Here is a 16,990-nt window from a genome sequence, read left to right as displayed (position 1 = left end):
TAACCGTTTTTTAGAAATAGGCATTTTGGGTTTATTTCAATGTGTTAGAGCTTTCCTTGAGCCTCTTTTTAGATTCTATTTAAATGTTTTGGGACTTTTTTTTGTTTTTAATTTTTTTTTAAAAAAATAATAAATAAATAGAAGGCTTCAAATTGTAATATAGCTCAAGATTTATATCAATTGAACCCCAAACTCGATAGATTTTTTTTCTAAGAAATGACACGAATTGTAGAAGTTTTTTTGGGCTACAAAATTAGATACAAACGGACCGTGATACACAGCACACGGTGTGCCATGCCCGCCGCGTGCTGTTTTACTTCACTCGATACAAACTAGTCAAATGACGTACAAAGAGAGAAAAAAACACTAAACATTTGTGCCAAATCATCTCTTTCTTCCGGGTAGTACTAAAACACTAAATAACTAACAACCCTTACGTCTTCAAGAGGTAGATTAATCGGCTGGGACCACGCCTAATGAAGCGGGGGTCACTAATTCGAATCCCCCTCCCCCTTTTGTGTGGACATGCAAAAAAAAAAAAAAAAAAAAAAAAAAAACTAACAACCCTTACAATGAAAACACATGTGCCAATCACCGATAGCCTCTTTAAACATACTAATTCAAACTACTTCATGACATGTATATGACATTGTAACGCATGCATGTGATATTGTATAACCATTATTTTGTTATGTAAGGATACTATGTAAAAGTTTATAGATATAGATGTATTTGTGAGATTTGTGTGTTATTAACTGTGTAATGTTTAGATGTTTCTGCTGCATGTTAGTGATCTTTGATATGATATCCGTGTGAGTTTTACTCACCTTAGTAAAGGTATCAAACTTTTAATTATCCCATTCCGCTAAATCTTGTCAAAAATTCTAAAATACCCCATTTAAAAAAAAAAAAGAAATTAAAAAAAATAAACGTCTTGATCTTTACAATTTTTTATAATAAAAAAATTGGTATTTTGAAAATTTTGACAAGATTTAATGAAATGGGTAATTAAAAGAAATTGAAAGCTTGATACATTTAATTGAGGGGTTAAATACTAAATACCCCTTGGGGTTTCGTTGCTTTATTTTTTTTCCCCCTATGGTTTGATTTTGATCACAAGAAATCCATGTGGTTTTGATAATAGACCAAATTTGTCATTCTATCAGTTGACCGTTAGTTGACTTAACGAAAATCCACGTGGACCAATCAAATGTTGACACGTAGCACCTACTTAATTTTTAATTTTTTTTAAAAAAAAAAAATTAAAAAATATATTTTTTTTAAATTAAAAAAAATGTATTATTTTTTTTAAAAAAAAAAAAACAAAAAAAAAAAAAATTGGGGGTGGCTATCTGTCCAGCTTGGCCACCCCCTTGGAGCCAAGGGGGTGGCCGAAACCACCCCCAACCACCATTGGGGGTGGTTTCGGCCACCCCCTAGGCTCCATGGGGGTGGCTGAGCCACCCCCAGTACCTACTGGGGGTGGTTTCAGCCACCGTGACCGAACCACCCCCTTGGTGCCCAAGGGGGTGGTTGAGCCACCCCCAGTACCCACTGGGGGTGGTTTCAGCCACCCCCTTGGGCACCAAGGGGGTGGTTCGGTCACACCCAATTTTTTTTTTAATACATTATTTTTTAATTTTAAAAAAATTTAAATATGTGCCACGTGTCAACATTTGATTGGTCCACGTGGATTTCCGTTAAGTTAACTGAGGATTAATTTGGTATATTATCAAAACCACAAGGACCTCGTATAATAAAAATCAAACCCTATGGGAGAAAAAAATAATGCAACAAAATCCCAGGGGTATTTAGTATTTAGCCCTTAATTGAGAGTTTTTGAATTTCGGGATAAGTGGGTAATTTCAAAATTGCATAAATGTTTTTTTTTTTTTTTTTTTGAAGTTTTTCCAAAATTTTATTATTTTTGACTCTTACCCAAAATCTTGACATATAAAAATTATCTTATTTTCGAATGTTAAAGAGATGAGTGAAAGGCTCGATCGGCTGAGAAGTAAATATGGTCAAAGAAAAAGCAAAAAGCGTAGATTCATTTCTCATTACAAATGCATAAAAAATTTAAAAGTATAGAATTAATATAAGAATCATATATATATATATATATATATATATATATATATGTAAAAGCGTAGATTCATTTCTCACTACAAATACATAAAAAAAATTTAAAAGTACAGAATTCGTTTATAAAGTAATCAATTCACATGCACTACGAAGTACTATCGTATGGTTTAATAAATAAATGATGGTTGGATTGGATAAAACGTGTCTGCTGATCTTCAATTAAAGCAAAATATTGTGGGCTGCCCCACCACAGTTTTTACATAATCTAAGAATAAAAAAAAAATATGTCAAGCATCAACAGGCAACAGGTGCATGCATGAACAGTAAAAACTGTGGCTGCCCACCACAGTTTTTGCCGTATGCTTCCTAAAAATTAAAGCCCCAAATTTGTTCCTATATTGATAAAATAGAATTAATATAGGAACAAGTGCTAAGTGTCATATTTCACATGTTTTCTTTAATATTTTAACGGTCTCATTCTACTGAATTGAGATCCCCTTCAATTGGGGAGAAATTGAAGATTCTCCAATTGTTAATCGTGACTCTTCATTTTAAATCCAATGGTGTATAAAACGTCAGCTGCTTTTGTATCACTGATGCATTAAATGTTGGCTTTTATTTTTTCGAGGTTTAAATGATTTTATAGACTATTGAATTTAAAATGAAAGACCACGATTAACAATTGGAGAATCTGTAATTTCTCCTCAATTGGAGGGGATCCGGATCCCATTCCACTAATCTAAGAACCAAAACATAAATTATTTAGAAACCCAAAAATATTGAATGACACTTGTCACTTATTAGAGTAAGTTGAAGGAAATTTGTGTCATTTTTTTTTTTTTTTTTTACAGCAATGACAACTATATGATTGTTAAGTAATGTTAGAGATCATCTTTTTATCTTTCTAAAGTTGATGTGGCTTTTAAAATCACCATTAAATTTTAGATGAATGATACTTGAATTTTGATCCAATGGTGATTTTGAAAGCCACATCAACTTGACAATTTTAGGAGGATAAAAAGATGGTCCCTAACATTACTCATGATTGTTATGCAATTAAAAATAACTATTATTTTATTCTTTATAAATATAAACTCAATAATTATTTTTTACTATTGTATTATAAAATCAATAAGTCTCTATTCATTACATCGCCATACCTTTCTTATCTTTTAAAAATTGATGGGTCCTGATATCTCAATCTCAAACATCATCCTAAAAAAAAAACATAAATAAATAAATAAAAAAGTAGAGAGTAACGTATAGCATTGGACATCGATCGTCAAATTGCGTGAAAAGTGGAGTGGTATATATATATATATATTATTTTTGTACTTAGCCTATTAAATATTAGTCAACTAGTTTATGTCTTTGGAATTGTTTAAATAATCCATAGGATAGCGGAAACCCTAATTAAGATGAATCAAGGGGCCGTCGGCGGGGTCCCCAATCCATGAATGAATTCAAAAGGCATTCTAGAACCCAACACCGCCTTTCCTAAAAGACATTTTTTCCGCACGCTGTCAAAGTGGGAACATCGTCTTGGAAAATGTAAACCCTACAACAAGTTGGCCCACAAACTACGCACTTCCTAAAGTCAGCTGCTTTTTTCGTTTCCTTTATAACTGTGTCTTTCCATTTTGCTTCACATGCAGCGAATGCTTTAATTTGTTTTTCCGTAAAACATACACACAACTCCATCTTCATCTATTTACAAAACAATATTATCTTTGCTTAGTTTTATCCTTCTCACTGAGATTTATCTTTGAATTCAAAACTGTTCGTGAGGAGCTATATAAGTCGTATCATAATCTTTATCATCTACCTTTCTTTCTTGTAACCAATGGAGCTTGCTTCAGATCTACCAGACGACGTCGTCCGAGATTGCCTCATTCGTGTGTCCTACGACCAGTTTCCTACCATTGCTTCCGTGTGTAAAGATTGGATGGTTGAGCTTCAGCTTCCGAAGTTTCGCAGCCTAAGGAGGGCCGCTGGCCGTACCCAAAAACTCTTTGTCATGGCCCAATCCACGGCCCAACCGGGCCGGAGTCTCGGACTGGCAAAATGTTCCGTTCACCCGGTTCACCGCCTCTCTCTTCATGCACCGGATACAGGTGATTGGCGGGAACTGCCGTTGCCAGAGGGGATGTCTGTCGGGTTGCCGATGTTTTGCCGGTTGGCAGGTGTCGGTTCCTTCTTGGTTGTGATGGGCGGGTGGGACCCGGTAACGTGGAAGGTCTCCAAGTCGGTGTTCGTCTATAATTTTCTTTCTGCCACCTGGCGGCGTGGGGTGGACATGCCAGGTGGGCCCATGACTTTTTTCGGGTGTGCGTCGGATTGTGACGGTGGGATCGTTTATGTCGCCGGTGGACATGATGACAACAAGACGGCGTTGAGGTCGGCGATGGCGTATGATGTGGCAAAAGACGAGTGGGTCGTGCTGCCTGACATGGCAAGAGAGCGTGACGAGTGCAAGGCGATATTCCACGCTGGCAAGCTCCGCGTCATTGGCGGCTACTGTACGGACATGCAAGGGCGGTTCGAGAGGAGCGCCGAGGTGTTTGATGTCGGCGCGGGACAGTGGAGCCATGTGGAGGAGGATTACTTGGAGGCTGCCACGTGTCCGAGGACCTGTGTGGATGTTGATGATGGGGAAGTGTACATGTGTCGGGGAAGTGATGTGGTGGCATCACGGGAAGGTGGCAAGTGGGAAACGGTGGCCAAGCTTCCAGCTGAGGTGTGCAATAAGGCTTATACGGCGACGTGGGGAAGCAAGCTGTTGGTGATGGGGTCTGCAGGGTTTGGTCAGTCCTACGTGGCATACATGCTGGATTTGAGAAGCAAGAAATGGACAAAGTTGGAGACCCCTTTGAAATACTCTGGACATGTTCAATCAGGGTGTTACTTGGAGATTTAGGCGGTGTATTTTGTATTTTGATTGGAAAATTCTTGAGTCTTTTTTTATTTTTATTTTTGATTGTTTTGTGAAAATTCTTTTTTTGTTAATATTTTGACTTTTTGGAATAGAACAAAAAAAAAAAAAAAGAAGGGTTTAGCAAAGACCTTACAGCTTACGCCTCCTAGCATGGATGTCGCTAATCACCACTCCAAAGAAAATATATAATTAAAACAACACTATTATATATATTCTATGCTATTTGCATGTTGCGCCCCTCTTCTTTTCCTATTTTCTTAAATTTCTGTTTGTTTTTAGGCTCATCCATCTTTTTCGTGTCCAATTACATGTTCTGTCTTTCAATGATCAACTGGCCGGACCATTCACATGTACATATGTGAGTTATTTTACTTAAAAGATTGGACCATCCAGGCTGTTTGAAGAATATTTTGATTTTAAATTATCCTTTTTCTCTTTCTATACATGGGCTTCTGCATGCCATTTAGGGCTGTTAAGTGAGCGAAGCGTCTCGCGAGCAAGCTCGGGTTCGGCTCGCATAAGCTCGGCTCATGCTCGACTCGAATATTAAATGAAGCATTTCATGAACACAAATCCTAGCTCGAATATTAAACGAAGCAAGCTCGGCTCGACTCGGCTAAGCTCGTGAACAGCTCGGATAAGCTCGTGTATATATATATATAAACTAAGTAATACATAATTAATTATAAATCTCATAATTATTAAAACCTTAAAATTACATTTATATTTACGTGTTAGAGAATGAAAAATTCTAGACCCTCCGTGATCAAAGAGAGAGAGAGCAATCATTAAAAAAATCTCGATTCAATTAAAGCAGACCCAAACGAAAGAAGAAGAATCAAACAGAAACTATTGTGGGAGATTGCGAAAGACATAAACTATTGAAGAATCAAACAGACCTAAACACTATCACTACCTGTCTGGTGAGCGAGAGTGAGAGAGTGAGAAATAAGAGTTTAGGTGGAAGATCCGTTGTGACTGGTGAGGGGGATTGAGAGAGAGACGTTAAAAAAATATTTTTTTGTAGGGGGCGTTGTCCCAATGCAGTCTGAATGCAACCTGTTAACTTGTCCCACATTATTAAGAAAACATCAACCTCCAAGTTTGCTTATCTATAAAAGGATGCATATCCTCTCTCTTTGAAACCAAATGCCTTGCTATATTGACTCAGGCTCCATACTTGATTAGCCAGGCTAAGCAAATACTCATATGCAAACTAACTTCTTAAACCGTTTAAGAGTACTTGAAGTTAAAATTTTTTTTTAAAACAAAAACATTAAATATAAGAGCCAGCTCGCGAGCTGGCTCGGCTCGACTTATTATTAGCTCGAGCTCGACTTTTTTGGCTCGCCCTTGAGCTCGACTCGAGCTCGAGCTCGAGTAAAATTTAAACGAGCCAAGCCTGAACAAGGGAAGCTCGCTCAAGCTCGGCTCGTTTACACCCCTAATGCCATTATTGCTTCCTACTTGTTCTTGACAAGCCAACTTTAGGTTTAAAACGTCTTATATGCTCTTAATCAAAAGGACGAGCTATTCAAAAAAAAAAAAAAAAAAGATTCTCTCTATTATTCATGAGATTAGAATTTAAAGTTGGTATATCTAATGTTGTATACGAAATTAATGTTAACACGTCTTTTAAAAAATTTAAATAATATAAAATTATACACACCGTTAGATGCATCAACTTTAAATTCAAATTGTGAAATAGATCATCTCAGTTTCATTTAAAATTGAGAGGATCCAAGTGGCTCTTGTGCTTGCATACTTAGGGTGCATTTGAGATTGCGATTTCATAAGAATAATCTATATTTTTAAGATATCACAAAACGTAAGACAGTTGACATTGTGGTTTTAAAAGCACTTATTCTAAAATAGGAAAAAAATATGCGATTTTTATAAGCAGGCTATAGGGTGCTTATTTGAAAAAACGCGAATTTAAACCAAAATCATAATTTCGCATAACAAATATTTGATAAAAAAATACTTTTTAACATGTTTTACCAAACACTTTTGCGATTTTAAAAAGTAGCGATTTTAAAAATGCAATTTTTAAAATTACACTTATTGAAACCCCAATCCCAAACAGACCCTTAAGACGTTGTGTTTGCAATTATTAATATAATCTATTCTGTATGATGGGGCTATTAGTTTTATGCAAATATTCTCATTTCTATTCACATTCACCAAATACATAAATCTCTAGTTAAAAACATACTTTCATTGTTGCACAATGATCGCTCCATTGATATCTTTGTTCTTTGAATTTTCTTGTGTTGGTGGCTACAAGAAAAGGGACCCATAGATCACTAGTTTCTGCCCTAACCTAATTCTATTTATTTGGTGTGAGAGTAGTGGCATCCTCATGTGTTCAAAGAAATGGTTCATCCCATTATTTTAAAAAATAATTGTCAATGCTTTCCCAACGAAAAGAATACCCTTAATAAAATAAAAAAGAAATCTTAAAATTATTTTTTTTAAAAGCAATTAAAAAAAAAAAAAAAAAAAAAACCCACAAAAACTAGGTCATGCTCCTTACCCCACATGTTGGGAATTGTACCCTAAATTCTAAATGATTTTAGAAGAATATACATTTTGCCCCCCTAAGTATCAACATATTTGTGTTTTGGGCACCTAATATTTAAAAATCGACGAAAGACGTTCATAATGCATCTAATGTTGGTAAAAAATACCATTTGTTCATCAAATGTGTCTATTTGGACAGAAAGCAAGTCATGTGACCTTTTTCAACAAAAACTTTTGAAAATGCCCTTGGAGTAGTGTAAATATAAATGACTTAGGGGGTAAATTAAGTGTAAAAAAATAAAAAATAAAAAATAAAAAACTGAACCTAAGACTTGAAACAAAAAGTTTATATCCGGAAAAAAAAAGAAATTAAAAGAAAAAACCAAAAACTAAACATAAACTAAAAAAAAGAAACTAAACTAAACCTAAACTTAACACAAAAGTTTATATACAAAAAAAAAAAAAAAAAAAAAAACCTAAAACTTACACACAAAAAAAAAAAAAAATTCCAAGTGCCCGAGCCATTTGGGGTGGCTCGGCCCCCTTGATTTGGCTAGGAGGGTGGCTTGGCTACCCCTATTCGACTGGTATGAGGTGCCGAACCACCCATATGTCCCATGAGGGTGGGTCCATTCACCCGCATTTGCCCAAATGAAGTGGCTGAGCCACGCTGATTTGGCTGGTCTAGGGTGGTTAGGCCAAAGGAGACGCCATCCCCCACTTTTTTTTTTTTTTTTTTTGTTATTTTTTATTTATTTTTTATGTGATTAAGAAAGAGCTCATCTTGTGTGTGCTTTCGCACACACACACGATGAGCTCTTTGTTAAACACAAAGATGGCTTAATGAGGGAACATTGTTTGGTTATGATTGCCATGCTTAATACATTGGAGGTTGGGTGCTGAGATTGATGGTGAATCTCAAATAGGCATGGTTTTATAGTCCTTACCTAATTCGTTCAATCAGTTCAGGTTGAATGTGTCAATGAGTAAAAATGATTACATATTAGCTGAACTGATGAATGAGTTGATCGCAACAAAAAGCATCCCGAAGAATAGGCTTCAATTAACATTGCTTAGGCTTCTACTTCTAAGCCGAAATGTTTTAAAAAGAAAAGGAAATATTTTCATGCAATATGATAATACTATATCTTTATTTTTGTGAGCATTACACTCATTGTCTAGCAGAATACTTTTGGATACACACCAAAAGATCCTAAATGGTTTGAATGCGTGTTATGATGTTACGAAATTTTGGGTCATCTTCTCTTGTTTACTAAATTCCACGCATTTGTGCTCATATTACTTCTTTTATTCTTTTTCTTGGGGAAAATACACTTTACCCCCTGAAGTATATACCAATTTTTGTTTTGACGTCCAATGTTTAAAAAGTGACACTTGACTCCCACAAAGTTTAACACAGTAACAAAAAAACCCATCCGTTACTTTTGGGTGTTAATTTGGACGGAAACCTAAGGCTGTGCCACTCACGTGATATTTCTCTATTTATTATGCCCAAATTACCCTCCCCCCAATCCCAATAATGCGTGCCCTATTTGCCCCCATCCCCCTTTATTATTCAGACGAAGCCTCCATCGTTTTATCACTCCAAGCCTCAAGGTAAGTCAGAAACATTAATCGTTTTCCATGTATATTTTCTGATGGGTATTTTGAAGATCTATGTTGGGTGTTTTGAATTTGGGTTTTCTCTTTATAATTTTCTATTCTTTGATAACATGATTTTCTATTTTGTTGTTGAGTAAAGAATTAGTTAGTCAAGAGTTTTTGGATCCTTCACAATAAATTTATTGTAAAATTAATTTGTAGTTTTTTTTTAGGATTTAGTGTTATTGACTTCGAATTTTGTGGCGGGAGGGTGATTTTTTTTTTTTTTTTTTTTTTTTTGTTTTTGTTTTTGAGTGTTATTCACTTTGTATTTTGTGGACAGGGGTGATTTTTTTTTTTTTTTTGCCTAGTTTTTTTAGTGTTATTCACAATTTTTATTTATTTATTTATTTTTGGTGAAAAACAATCGTGTAATGTTTAGTTTTTTTTTTTTTTTTTTTTTTTTTTTTTTTTTTTTTTTTTCAGATACCGGGCATGTGGTTTTTGGGAATGGGTTGATCCTAAAATGTGTGAACATAGATGGAGGGTGGTTGATCGTTTGCGGCAAAAGCATCTAAGTTTGCTTGAAGATAATGAACGATGTCGAACATGGTTGAAACTGAAGTTAAACATGTGAAAGAGAAGTTGGATACTGAAGCAATTGAAAGATGTCGTATAATGGTTGAAATTGAAGTTGGAAAGATAAAGTCAAAGATGGAGCTTGAAAATTGTGTCCTTCGCAAAGAAATCGAGATTTGGGATATCAATTACCAATCAATGAAGAAGAATTATCATACAATAATTGCATGTACATGGATTTTGATTATATTGTATTTGGTTATGACTAGGAGAACTTCAAATGGTGAAGTCAGACATGACCATATGTTGTTGCCATGAAGTGTGCATGAGGGTGTATTAACTTCCTTACTTTTGTTGATCTTTAGGGTTTAGGGTTTGTAAGGAAAATATATTTTGATACTTTGTAAATTTAAACCTACATGCTGTAATGTAGGTGCACTTAGTGCTTTGTTATTTTGTTGTGTTTAATGACATTTTAGTTTGGTTTAAGTTTAATACGCTTAGTGCCTTGTATAATGAAATAGCAAGACCTTACGTAGTAATTGTGTAATTGTGTTTGAAGTCAGACAATTTTATTTTTATTTTCAACATTTTTATTTTCAGCCTTTATTTTTGGGTATGGACGTATATGAGATGTTATGACCTAAGGAAAAAATGGTAAGCTTGCATTTATGTTGGTGGGTTTGTTTTGTGTCTGATCCATGATACATTCATAAAAGGTCAATAGCTAATCAATAAGGGAAATGATTTCAACTGAAACACATCATGTACAATAACACATTGTGTATAACAATGAAGAAGAATCCCCAAGTCACCACATAAAATAACACAAATATTTCAACTGAAACACATCATCCAAAAGCAACATTTGTTTTTCGAAACAATACATATAGAAAGATCATATCATAACACAGTGTTCAGAAATTAGTTTGTCCAACCAAAATAACACATTTGTCCAAAACTGTAACACCCCCAAAATTAGCCTTGGCCAACCTGGTAGGATTACTGGCAATTATCTTAGTTAAACCAACTTGTGGCTAAATGAGGAATCACCCTAAGCATTATTAGAGTCAATGCATAGGAATGCGATATAAATCTGAGAAACTATTAAATCATCAAATGGATAAGTATATTCCTTGAAACTAAAGACATGGAGCAACTAATAATAATATAAAACAAACCTGATAGCATCATGAAGATTCTAAAGCAAGGTTCGTAGTGGCAACCGTGCCACTCCTAGGTTTTAGTGATAAACTTCCTAAAAAGGGGAATAACAGCGTAACTCTAACGACTTAGTAAGTAAACATTACAATTAGGTATGATTGAGCCCATTTAAGCAGAAATAAAATTGCAGTTTTAGTAAACATTTAAAAGAGGTGTTGTCTCCTTTAATACACCATAAAAGTATTGTTTGGTTAATAAAAGAGTGGTATACTCCTGACGGCAATCGCCTAAGTATTTTAATGCAGGAAAAATTAATGCTTTATAGGTCGTAACTCTCATGTATGGTCTACCCGACATATTACCCCTTCTCAGCAGGACTAGCGATGTTCTGAAAGACCTGTAATATAATGCCGGTGCCCCAACTATTGTACGCTACCATCCATCCCATTAGTGGCATGACTGAGTCCGACCTCGGGTGGCCCACACTATTAATGATGTTCGTCCTATAGTAATCACCCATTAGGGAATGGTTGCTCCTTGGTCACGAAATCATTGGATCCAAAGCCCACATACACACACATTTGACCATAGAATTAAGTCTATATAGTAAGCCCATGACCATTATTCCGCACGTACCGGTGCCCATGTCATACGATGCATCTTATCAACTAGTTATTAAAGCAGTTATCAAGTTGTTACAAAATGAAGACATGCTCATATCATACTCGTGGTCAGTCAACTAACATATCCCACGTTTTTAAGAAAAGAGTTCGTAAGTATTTACTTACCTTATGCACTCGCTTGAGTCCTTTGACATCACAAAAACTCTGCTATAATGAAATAAGACACATCGTTATGCGCAGTATTAGAGGACCTCTACGAGTAAGATGCTAACTCTTATCTATTAAAAGGGTTGCTGGACTCTAAAATACACAAGTGAGGCGAAGGGCAAATGCTTGGCTTCTAGGCCATACGTATGGGCTTGAGGGTGTACGTCTGGTCCGTGAGTTAGGCAATCTGGCCAAAAGCTTCAAATTGTGTTTTAAGGTTTCTAAGGGCTCTATAGGCCACTAAGTCATCTTCTAACCTATTGAACAAACACATGCATAGTATGAAAACTCAACATCATGCAATACAAGGAATCGAAGGGGCTCTTTAAACTGTTATTGAAAACATTTCTTAGTTTTGTAAGCAAGGGTGCAAGAACTTTAACAGGGTACCTTTAAAGCTTGTAACAATAGAGAAGCAACAAAAACACCATCAAGAGTATAAAAACGGGCAAGAGTTTACTCGAGAGGTGGTAAGAACACCAAGCTTTCTTACTCCTCTCTCTTAAATCACAAAACTCTCAAAGAGCACTCACTTTGGTGGTTACAGATAGCCTGGCGGTGAAATAATGGGTTCAAGGGTCAGTGGGGGGTTGGTATTTATAGGCCAGAAAAGATAAGGGCGCTACCACTCTGAAAAGCAGTGTACATTCGGTACTATTGGGGTGTACGTCTAGTATTGTTTAATTCAACGGTCCAAAGGGTGCATCGTACATATAGTCATTAACCAGCGATCAACCCAAAAGTATCGTACGTCCAGTGGTCCCCTTGCGTACGTCTGGTGGTCCCCCTTGCGTATGTTCGGTACTAGAGACAAGAGCGTACATATTGTACTACTGGGTGTACGTATGGTCAGTAAGGGTGGGGTCTAGTTTTACTTCAAGGCTTTATGGTTAAGTGTGAGGGCTTTGGGTTATGCTAAGATAGCTTAGGGTTTTTTGTTTAGGGCTGATTTAGAAGGCTATTAACTTGTTGAGTAAGGGTTTAAAACTCTTTTTAAAACGATTTAAAAGGTCGAGGTATTACAAAAACAGTTGGTCCAAATTAACAAAAAATTTGGTTGGAACACTACAACCAAAATAACACACTATTTGTCCAAAATATTACATAGACGATTACACAAACATAACCTAAAACTCAGCTCATCAGTTTGTCCAAAATAAGATAAAGTCATTTTTGTAAGTAAACAAGTTAGGGATCAATGCTTCCAAGCCGGTTTCATCTTTTTCATCTTCGACTCCATAATTTTTATTCCTTTCTCCACGATTGTGACAATGAGCTTTCCTTTCAATTTACTGTTGGACACTGTTGAGGATGTACCTCTGCCAACTCCACCTTCAGCATTACCTTGTGCAACCATTCTGCCAGCAAGACCTAGTGTAGACCCTTTGCCAACTCCACCCATAACAAGATCTTGTGCCGCCCCTCTACCAGCAATCCCAACAGGAATAGCTTGTGCATCCCCTCTACCAGCCCCTCTGCCAGCTCGTCTTCTAGCAACCCCAATAGCAACCCCAGCCCTCGAACCCCTTCCTCTACCTCTTCCTTTGCTTATAGCAATTGTATGTCCTGTATCACCCTTACCTCTTCTTCTTCCACTTGTATTTTGCTGCCATCATGTTAATGTATCTTGTCAGCCAAAACATAGAAGATAACACATAGTTCAAGATAACACATGAAACATAGGTGTAGCACTTACAGGTGTATTGGAGCCACCATCATTTGAAGCACTTTTTCTTACATACTGTTTCAAAACAAAACAAAACAAGTCATGTTTTCAAAGTAATACAAAATAATTAGTGTTTTTTAAATCAACACTCTTTTGTGTAAAGCATGTACTTGTATTGTATATTGGATTTCAAAGTATTTAGCAAACTTTGAGATGAAAATTTCAGCCCTGTAGTCTCTGTCCAGAAAGAAACATAAGTCCTCAATTTGTGTCTGACATTTTAATTGCTTACCTTTCTCCTAGCTGGTTGAGGATCTCCTCATCCACGTCTGTTGGATCCAACAATTTGTGTTTGAAATTCATATGAATAACCAACAAGATTCATGTAAGTACACCTATATATAAGCTTCTTACATTAACACAAATAGGTTTAAGATTGGGGTTTAGTATAGTTAAACTTACACTTGATGGGGGTTGGGTAGACACATCAGTTTCAATAGCAGGTTCCCTATAGTTTGAGGCCTCGACTTTCTTCTGTGGATAGGTCCTTGTATTGTGCCCCATCAATTTGCACTTCGAGCATCTCATCCTCGCGCTGAACTTTCTCACTCTATACGAATTTTTTGGATCCCTTGACTCATGAGGAGCCCTTATTCTAGCCTTCTTAGGTCTGCCCGAAGTCAATATTTATTTAGGCGATTCCACCCTATCGTGCTTGGTCCTCAACCACTGTTCCTCACTAAGCAGTGGATATATTATGGACTCATATGCCTTCTTATACATTTCAACATTATAACAATGATCCACTTAATCCTCCGGCTTCCCTCCATCAAACAAGATTGCGGAAAATGCATGTGAACATGGGATCCCAGTAATTTCCCACTTCCTGCATCCAGACGTCTTCCTCCTCAAATCAACAACATACTGTCTATTTTTTTACTCTACTTCAAACAACTCATCTCCAGCTTATGTTGAAAGGCAGTGGATTGCCTCTTCTCCAATTACCTCAAGCTTAGTTGCAATTCTGGGGCACAACTTACCCTTTAATGTTTGTGTCCCACTTCTTTTCAGCTGATACCTCCTCATAAGCTACTTTCTCATCATCTCCATCATTGTCAAGATGGGCTTGTCACGAGCCTTCAAAATGTAGGAGCTGAAATACTCACTAATATTGTTGACAAGCATGTCACATTTTGGGTAGCTATTAAACCATGCTCTTGACCATCCACTGGGGTCAATTTGTCTAAGTAATTGAATGCATCTTCATTGATAGCCTTCAACTCTTCCATATGAAGTCTAAAGTCAGCTTCGGTATAAGCCGACGCTGCAGCCCACAACTTATCCTTTAGGGCCAGCCCTCGAAACCCAGCATCACGAAAATTGGCATATAAATTCCATACACAAAATCGATGGTCCGCTATTGGAATTATTGCATCAAAATTTGGAACAAAACCGTATAACATCAAAATTGAATTTAGTGAGTAACAAATAAATAATTGATATAATAGCATAATTTAATTTCTTATTGATATTAAAGTACTGATATAACTCACATTCTGCCTATTAGAAATGAATATAGGCCTATTGCATCTATCGTGACAGCCAAGATCGGACAATAGGGTTTCTAAGAACCAAGACCAACTGTCTTTTGTATACTTTGGTACATGTATGCTTAGGGTTTAAGGACCTTATTTCGAAGGACTCTTCATCCACAAGTTGTCTACCATACACTCTGCAGTGACATGATAAATCCCTACACTTTGCAACACACTTAGATATTTCATTTCTTTGAAATCTTATGTCCTTTCCCCTCCTTACATTGTACTCCCTAACAGCCTCTCTAAATAGCTGTATGCTTGGAAATTTCATCTTAAGTGTTATGGTTGGATTGGCAAGGTATATCTCATGGAAGTCCACACTCTTATGGTAAGATGTATCATCATCTTCATCACTAGGGGTTGGTGACACTAGATATCGCTTCTAGCCATATCTAAATCATTGTTGTAAGTTCTTGTTGGCGTAATTCTGTAAGCAAAATGGTGACCAAAAATGTCAAGATTCTTCATCCATGCAAGTACCATTTGGACACTCGAAGAGTTCTATTTTTTCTAAGAGACTCGTCTGCACCCTGTTTGGAGGCGCCGCGCCAAGAAAGAAAATTTGTGATGCGTTCTCGACATTTGCCCTAGGCCCATCCTGACGGCCCTTCCTTCCATCTGGACGGCCATGACCAAAATACCACTTTGGCCGTGTATTTCATCCCTCGTCTGGACGCCGTGTACCTGTAACAGTTTTAAATGATTTCAAACTGTGTCCTAGGTTTAGAGATTGTGGGACATTTCTATAGATAGAAAGAGGTATGAACTTTCACCCCACAGGGTTTGTCAGAGGCTGTGCTAAGAGAAATCATATGTGGTAAACGTTAAATTAAATCTCTTAGAGTTTGAGTTATTCATTTGATAAATCTACGGTTGAGAAGTCTATTGGAAGGGTCCGATAAATGAGAATCACGTTGAAAAAGATTGTGAGCAAGGAGACAAGTTGTAGGCTTGTCGATCTTATAGAGCCAAGGTCTTGCAAATGGTTATAAGTGTTCCTAGTGTCTGTTATCTTTGGATAATCTTTTGATAATGATTTCCTGGGTTTGACTACCCCGAAGAGGTTTTACTTTTAGATATGTTTCTAAAAGGTTTTCTCTTCGTAACCAAAACATCTGTGTCTACCTCTTTATTGTTTTACATATTTTGGTGTTTGAATTGTTTATTGTTTCATAGTATTAATTCCGCATAAATTGTGATAAACAAGTTTTTTTGGAGTCAGCATAGCGTTTTTCAATTGTCATCCACCTCAACATCTTCAAACGATCGGATCAGTGTTGGTACCCAAATCAACATTAGTATTGGTACCCGAATCATGTGTCTCACCATTACCATCTTCGCCATCACTTTCTTCTTCTGGACCATTCTCTTCCTCATCCACATTAGCATCCATATCAGTCTCCACACCACCCTCATCATTTTGTGGGTTTGAGTTAGTAGCTTTTGCTTTGGAGGGGCCAGACCCATTCTCACGATAACATACGTCGAAAACATCTTCATCGTGACTTATCTTATCGTCCCACCATGGATCATTCCGGCAAATCCTAGCTGCAACATCATCTTCTATTACATCTTCCTTACCCACACTTCCATCATCTTCAAAAGAAACAATGTACAAATCCGCTATAGGAACGTCCTCATGACACCCAGCCATATAGAGCACATCATAGTCTGAAGTTAGCAGTTGTAGACCATCCGCTAGACTTTTTTATGGGATTTTGAAGTACAATAAATCACCATGCTTGTATCCATATTGTTTCACAATATTTTCGAGCTCAAAAAACACTCAAATTTTCTGGATCAATACTCTTATCGTAAACATCTAACTAACCTCCCACGTAAATGCACCCATGCTTCCTATCAAACTTACCCCTGTAGTTTACTTCAAACACCAGTTGCATCCTACACATGCATGCAAAATAAGACATTTTTAATGTGGAGCATGTGACCACTAAACAAATACAAAATAAGACATTATTAATGTTGCCTACTATTAGGGACCACGGGT

At 36.6% G+C, this 16,990-nt stretch overlaps 1 protein-coding gene and 1 pseudogene across 1 annotated transcript; one reads left to right on the top strand and one right to left on the bottom strand.

The window, feature by feature from the left end:
- The first annotated feature begins 3,757 nt into the window (after positions 1–3,757).
- LOC132188399 (Galactose oxidase/kelch repeat superfamily protein) lies at positions 3,758–5,124 on the top strand. The gene has a single exon (XM_059602837.2). It carries the CDS (start codon positions 3,929–3,931, stop codon positions 5,000–5,002), a length of 1,074 nt encoding a protein of 357 aa, XP_059458820.2. The 5' UTR covers positions 3,758–3,928; the 3' UTR covers positions 5,003–5,124.
- A 7,789-nt stretch (positions 5,125–12,913) lies between these two features.
- LOC148584992 (uncharacterized) lies at positions 12,914–14,470 on the bottom strand (annotated as a pseudogene).
- Positions 14,471–16,990: the final 2,520 nt, after the last annotated feature.

The sequence above is a fragment of the Corylus avellana genome, chromosome 6 (assembly GCF_965113065.1).
Source record: "Corylus avellana chromosome 6, dhCorAvel1.hap1.2, whole genome shotgun sequence".
Classification (NCBI taxonomy): domain Eukaryota; kingdom Viridiplantae; phylum Streptophyta; class Magnoliopsida; order Fagales; family Betulaceae; genus Corylus; species Corylus avellana.
Note: the sequence above shows the minus strand (reverse complement) of the source record. Positions and strands in the feature narration are given on the sequence as shown.